General features: G+C 39.8%; 1 protein-coding gene across 1 annotated transcript; it reads left to right on the top strand.

Annotated features, from left to right (window-relative positions):
• Positions 1-1,224: 1,224 nt before the first annotated feature.
• On the top strand, positions 1,225-4,679 carry LOC143142019 (homeobox protein engrailed-1-B-like). The gene is made up of 2 exons (XM_076302708.1): positions 1,225-1,735; positions 4,360-4,679. Exons 1-2 carry the CDS (start codon positions 1,225-1,227, stop codon positions 4,677-4,679), a joined length of 831 nt encoding a protein of 276 aa, XP_076158823.1.
• Positions 4,680-7,634: the final 2,955 nt, after the last annotated feature.

Below are 7,634 nucleotides of genomic sequence, written 5' to 3'. Positions count from 1 at the left end.
CATTTCAATGAACAAATAAACGGCAATGTCTTCCCGCTCAACAGAAGAGCTGTAATAATAACAAATATGTTATCTACAGAGCACACAACATGCAGCTCATAACTTTTTTTGTAGGTTTTATGGGATTTCTCGATTTTTAATCCACGTATCCTACTTTTCCACCATACCACCTGATACCGGAATAATGTATGTTCACTACTAAGGATCTGCTTGCTTTCTTTGAAGTTATTCACGCAGGGGTATCCCTTGGTGTATGAATGATGTGTGTTGCTAGCTTGTAATGAGCTTAATTACATCTCCAGAATAACAGGGTAGGCTACTTCAACAATAACAACAATATGATGCTGCTAATTATAATAATAATGTGATGTGAGATGTAACTTATTATTATGATTATTATGATTATGATTATTATTATTGCTACACAAGTGGAAGTGGAGTTGACCGACTTTTACGCTTTATTGTAAGCTCCATTAATAATCGCAAATCATTGTTTCACAATTTGTTTACCGCTGTCAGCCATACAACCATTACCCTTCAAAGTGTTGATCCTAATGCTTTAACCTTTTGCATTATTGTCTTTTGAACTCGATAAATTAGGCCTGTATGGTCAATAATATGGAACATTGGCTATTGCGCTACTGGAAATGCTTTGCAGGGTTTCTCTGTTGGTTTGTCACCTTTTAGTTAGCGCAAAACCTGCAAAAAGCTGTTGTATGGATGGAGAGGGCACTGATGTGATCGCTTGTTTGGTTTCTAAAGCCCGTTTATTATTTATTTGTGGAGGATCGTAAAAGCCGATTGGATGCCGTCACTTGTGTCAGTGAGGATCTCCTCGTTGGATTGGCCCATTGCACGTGTGTGTGAGCTCACGTGCTTCCGGTAGATGTAAAAAAAAGTCTGTGGAAGGCAAGGCGATTTTAGGGAGAGTTTGGAAAGCTCGGGCTGACATACGTGAGAGCAAGGCAGGGACAAGGAAGCATCGCGCAATGTACTGTCACTAGTGTGTAGCGGGCTTATTTTGACAATTGGAACGCTGCGGCCACAGGAAGCATTCCGATGGTGTGATTGTCTAATTCAGTTAAGGTATTTCACATACCTTCCACTGACATAACATAGACAATAATCACATCGTCGTTGATATTTGGATACGGTACCGAGCAACAAGTGGAATCTGGCGTGGAGAGTAGGCAACGGTCCTGCCGAAATCTTTTTATTCTAGCAATGGAAGAGCAAAAGGATCAAAACAGTCGTGATTCGACCGAGGGTGAGAGTGTTTCTCTCTCGCCAAATCTACCGTCTCCACCGATTTTGCCTCACCAGGCTGCGCAGCAAGTACACAGAACCACAAACTTTTTTATTGACAATATCCTGCGGCCGGACTTCGGCTGCAAGAAGGAGCTTGGAAACCGTGAGCGGGCGCAGACTTCGGGCAGAGAGAACGTCAACCCGTTGGTCATAAGGCCATCGCACGCCAGCAGCCTCTGTCAGGATTCGAACTGCAGTAGCGACAGTACTTCTTCCTCATCGTCCTCTTCATCTTCGTCGCCGACTTCGAAGCAGACGTCGTCATCAAAGTCAGTCGAGGCCAATGGAACTAGTACGCAGAGATTCGGAGAAAACCCAACGTCAGTGAATGCGAGTAATGGAGGCGCCGCGGCCACCAAAGAAAGCCAGCCATTGCTGTGGCCTGCATGGGTGTATTGTACAAGATATTCAGACAGACCGTCATCTGGTAAGGCACTATAAGTTCTTGTTCATGAAACGCTGGGTCTTTTCGAACCAAATGTTGAAATAGGCTAAAAGAAACGCATGCGCCGAGTAGCCTACTCAGTGCGTGCTGTCAAAGAAGCACTAGTTACCGCAACGCAATTACACGCGCTCTTTCTCTCTCTCTCTCACACACACACACACACACACACACACACACACACACACACACACACACACACACACACAGGCAGATAGGTATAGAGAGAGGGAGGAGAGTGATACATTGCGACCACAATTAAAACAATTAATCCATAAACATCACTTCAGAGATTAAAAAAATAAGAGTAGTAATTATAGGATCAGTTTAACTGACACGCATTGTGAGACAAGGATGCCAGCTATGAACCTTTCCGAGAGTAATACTGCCACAGGCCGCAAATTCAGACCACATTTTAGGCACAATTATGCAGTTCTTTTTTAGGGAAAACATTCCCTTTCGTCTTACACACAAAAAGTTATCTGCCATATGACATGGAAATATAGTTGTGTATATAAAAAAAAACTATCACTAGAAAGAAAGAAAGTCTTTGAGTGATGTTCAGGATGTGTAATACAAAAGTAGTTTCTGTAAACATAGTATTAATATATAGGCTAATCCTAAAACATTAAATGATCAAAGCGTTAAAACGGACTATAAACACAGGTAGGTAACTTGTGGAACTTATAATGTTAAGAAACTAGTAATGGTAGGCCTCTAACGGTAGGCTACGCTGAATTACAAGTGAAATCCATTGTAGTGAAACCTTGAAAGCTTTTTGAAATAATGTAAAAGAATTTCCTATTTTAAACATTTATAGTTGTGTGTTTTGAAAACTCTAGATGACTGTAATATCGTCTAGGGCCTATAGGCCTAGTTAGAAAAGTAGTAGGTCCCACTGTTAATATCTTGCCCGTTTTTGTTATTGTTCATGGCAAGGGAACGTTGCGAGTCTGACAACAGTCAGAAAAGATGCATTGATTGATCAGACTGATAGACTGACTGATTGAGCTATCAGCCCCTGAACTTGGACAAATCATCAGCTGTTCGATTTTCATAGGGCAGCGTTGTGGTGTTTTGAGATGAGCCTGAAATAAGGCCATAATCAGTTGCCTGTGTCCTGTGCGCATGATTCGGCCATATTAATTCGCAGTGTGTGTTCAGAATATAAATTGTCGTAGCCTATCTGTCGTTATAGCATCTTGTATACACTATTACTACAAGAGTATCTTATTTAGTTTAGTCTACACATTGAAAGAAAAGTCAAGAAAAGTTCAATTCAAACGATATGTTTTAATTCAGATTTTAAAATGTCCCATATACTTTATGAAAACAGTCAGTGACTCTGTCAGCAATATTAAATTGAGATTATTTTTACATGCCTAAATAAATTATTTGATGCCACTTACACTATTGGTTATAGGGTTATCCAGGAGCACAGATATCATACATCTAATAGCTTTATACAAAATGGCAGTGTAATACCAATTTTACGCAATTGGCCTCTAGACAGGTCTGCTGTCGTTATGGCTATAATATACCCCTGTGTAACCAAATAGCCAAATAGCTTTCAGTTTTACTGCACTTGACCTAAAGGTTCTGTGTGACAAATACAATTAAGCTACATAAGTCTACATAAGCCAAGTCGGAGATGCTAGCATAATAGTTCAAGGTTAGAAAGTGACTATTTTTTTACCATGCAAGATATATTCAAAGGACACAAGTAATAAACAGATATAAAGGTCATGTAAGCTTTTGACGCAGGAAGCGGCATCTTTATCGAATTGTGGCCTTATTCTGCCATTGAAAAAAATGCAAGAGATAATGCCTCGCATAATGTAGAATGTTATGCATCGTCTGTTTTGGTACGGCGTTGTTGTTATCCTTTGTTGTAAGCCAGACGTGTATAAATCCGCAGTGTAGTTTAGTGTTGCACTTGTAACAATTTTATAATATAATTTAACAACACTAAGGTGATAACAAGTTGAACACCACTATTTGCAGCGTAATATTTAGATACAACGCTTTGTGGATATCGGGCTTTGATTTCAACTTGTTGAAGAACGTTTAAGATGCTTATGTCTATATGACAGTGCGCTAGTTTTTTTTTTTGTTTATTTCAAAACATGTTTGAACTGAGACTTGCTTGTTGCAGTCATGAAAAGTTGTATGTGAATATTTGAAAAATATCTTGGCAAAAAATGAAATGTGCAGATCAGTGTTAGCAATCTTGCAATATGCCTTAGCCTTTTATGAAAGAAACATAAACCAGCACTGATTCAGTTGCACAAGAGATAATGTTAAATTAATTCACAGTTTAACTGCAAATTGACTCAAGGTTGAGGATACGAATAAAGGAAATATGGCCGACTCCATTTGAAGATATCATCCGCGTTTGTCTATTACTAGGCTATATTCTCTAGTCCACAAACTGCCTAGCATATAATACAATAATTGTAATACACTCATTACCTTTGATTCAAAAGCGACGCAGGCTAATGACAGCCATCAATAGTCCAACAGTCTGTCGTCTAGCTATTTACTTATTATGCTGGTGTGTAGGGCTCTCTGATATTTATGTCTTCGTCTTATTGTTGTTTCTACACTAGGCCCAAGGACGCGAAAATTGAAAAAGAAGAAAAACGAGAAGGAAGACAAGCGACCCAGAACCGCCTTTACTGCCGAACAGCTGCAGAGACTTAAAGCCGAGTTTCAGGCTAATCGCTATATAACTGAGCAACGGAGACAGTCACTGGCCCAAGAACTGAATCTCAATGAGTCGCAAATCAAAATCTGGTTCCAAAACAAGAGGGCGAAAATAAAAAAGGCCACCGGCTACAAGAACGGCCTAGCCCTCCAACTGATGGCGCAGGGACTGTACAACCATTCCACGACCACGGTCCAAGAGGACAAGGATGATAGCGAGTAATAAGGCCTCTTTTGTGTACGCTAGACCCACAAGATTGGATTTTTAAATGAAGAATTGAGGAAACATGCAAACGGAGTCGGACAGATGCTATTTAAAGAAAAAAAAGAAAAAATGATTTGTCTATCGTACAATATATGGACAAAGTATATAAAATACGAACATTACTAAGATTTATATATAACCAACCAATATGATGTTGTATATATTTAATTTCAGGTAAGGGTCTCGATCCCTTCTTGCTGGAGATTTTTATCTTTTTGTTTGTTTCCCCCTTCCCCTTGTTGTTGCTCATTGTTTCAGTAAATGTCTTCCTCACTAGACTTTTTTTTGTGATAGCCTATCTTTCCTACCCAAGTCCCCACCCAATCTCACAGTTCCACAGATTGCGTAATCTGAAACGCTTCAAGCCAAAGATTTTAATATGTTCAGAGAAAATGTAGTCTGAAATAAAATGTAGAATGTGCCATGGATTCATTTTCTTCAATTTAATTACTATTATAGATATCTGGGATATTGTTTATGGCATTCCGTGTTTGGCTTTTAAGACTGGGCAACACCAAATTCAGGACGTTGTAGGCCTAATTCTGTAGTGCGAAAAATAAGAAAGCAGTGTTTTAAAATGAACAAAAGTCATGCTGCGAGACAGTTCTACTTGTTTATTTAATAGACGTTGCGTAAAACCAGGACGCAAATTAGGCTTGGGACGCCAATTAGTTGAATAGCAGAAAAAACTTATAATAATGACTATTAAAAATATTATGCAATGTTGTCAAAATATCCACTATCATCGTCAATTTGTCTCGGGTATAAATTATAGCATAGGCTCTATAGTCTCTTACACGGCATGCGAAAGCAATGGTAATGTCAAATAGCTATTTCTTATTATTATCCCTTTTGATCTTTTCATTGCGTAAATGACTTTAAAGCTTGCCATTGGGGAGAATAGCAACCACATAATTAGCCATGGAAAGTTGATGCTATTGACCTGTAAGAGGCAGTATTGTGTACCTGTAATAACTAGTTGTCTGTCGTTTAGGGAAACATTTTGAAAGGTATGAAACCACTTTGTCTACTTCTCTATTTTGATTTTTCTTTAAAATATAATTTCTACACTGAAATTGCAACTGAAGAGCAATAGAGTAGACCGGCAAAGACATTACTTGAGAAATGAGAAAGTAGACGCTTGTCAAAGTAGATGTCAATTCTAGCCAAGTCTGAAATGTGTGCAATTAATATGAGTTTGAACCAATTATTCTAGTCCAGGAAACGTGGGTAACCTGCTGACCAATCATAGACAACACACACACACACACACACACACACACACACACACACACACACACACACACACACACACACACACACACTCTCATGTATCTTATACTTATTTTTTTCTAACAAGCTCGCTTAAGTTCACGCTCAGGCGTCGTGCAATTTTTATATTTTTTATCAACTTCAATTGCTAAAAATAAACAAAGACGATTCTATCTTGCTCAGGAGTTAAAAAGCAATTATTTGTTTTTTGTTTCAACAAATGTGTCAAATAGGAACAAGGCCTGTGTCAACTGTCTCTTATGGAACGAATTAAAATTCGTATTGTATGTTGCTGCCATGCATCCAACAACTATCACTTAGGATATTTTCCATACACATGTTTTAAAGCTGTTTTCGACATTTGCGAGATTTGATTGCATATGGTTTTGTCAGGGCCTACGGCAGATCAGAACACACCACCACAAATCGTACAGACATTATTGGCAGAAATTGCAACTAAATGGATGGAACTAAGACAATTGTATGAACTTTATATATCACTGTGATCTGCCGCCAATGTCTCATGTGCTTAATCGTCTCTGAAAATCAGGTTCCTGGTACCTTATACATTGAGCATGAACCGTCCCTTATTTGTTAGTCATATACAAGTGCTCGCCACTCGACTAGGGCCAGGCATGCGGTCGAACTTGGGAGAGTGAAAGACTTGCTCTAGAGGCCTATGTGACCTCCGGTGATGTTTGATAAGTTCGCCCGTGTTTTCCAGTTGCGCACACACGCGTTGCCCTCAGTTGCAGTCTCCGCTCTGGGGCGAGGGGTACTGACGGAGGCAGCATGCTCCTTTGTCTCGGCGTCTCGTATCAAAGTGCTTACTGATGGGACCTACCGCTCTGGGTTAGAGGTCAGACAGCGCAGTCAAAACAAAACGACTATGTGCTGCGTTCCTAAACACTCTAGCAGGCCGAAGCGCATGGCAAGGACAATTGCTTACTGTGCGCTGGCATTAGAGATTATCCTCCAACATAATTCTAAAATGTAACCCAAATGCCTACGTGTATTCGTCGGTACCAAGCGTTTGATTATTGATGTAAATCAGAAATGTATTATTTTTAAATAAAAAATGAAATATTAAATTATGGGTTTACAGTTAGGTCCCAGCCTTCGGATTTTAGATTATAGACTTTAAATGATGACGATATTTAATGCGTTACCTTGTAATGTTCAATGGTTACCTTTAAATGAAATGTGGTTTCGTTTTTTACTTGTAGTGTATAGGCTACACCTTCCAGCTCCAAATACCGGCAGGCAACACTTGCCCCTGCGATTGTTTCCTACTTCGAGGCCAGTGAGACAACTCCACTGTAATGTGCATATGTATGGTGGTTTCCAATTCTTGCTGCAGTAGCATAAAATTATGCCTGTGCGTCCGTGCGTGAGGGTCTCTCTCTCTCTCTCTCTCTCTCTCTCTCTCTCTCTCTCTCTCTCTCTCTCTCTCTCTCTCTGTGTGTGTGTGTGTGTGTGTGTGTCATTGCGTGTCATTGCGTGCATACGCGTCCGCACGTGAATGTGGCCTGTCTTTCACTGTGCGCGTGTGCGCATGACATAAAGCTAAGAAATTCTCTAATGGTAGAGCCACAGCCAGTGCGATTGCCAGAGGTGGGTTTCACACCTGCAGTGTTTCTC

Source organism: Alosa pseudoharengus, unplaced genomic scaffold, assembly GCF_046254945.1.
Source record: "Alosa pseudoharengus isolate Yale_2024_CS ecotype anadromous, Long Island Sound unplaced genomic scaffold, YU_APseudo_1.1 YU_APseudo_1.1_scf_24, whole genome shotgun sequence".
Taxonomy (NCBI): domain Eukaryota; kingdom Metazoa; phylum Chordata; class Actinopteri; order Clupeiformes; family Clupeidae; genus Alosa; species Alosa pseudoharengus.
This window is presented reverse-complemented; position numbering and strand designations above follow the sequence as displayed.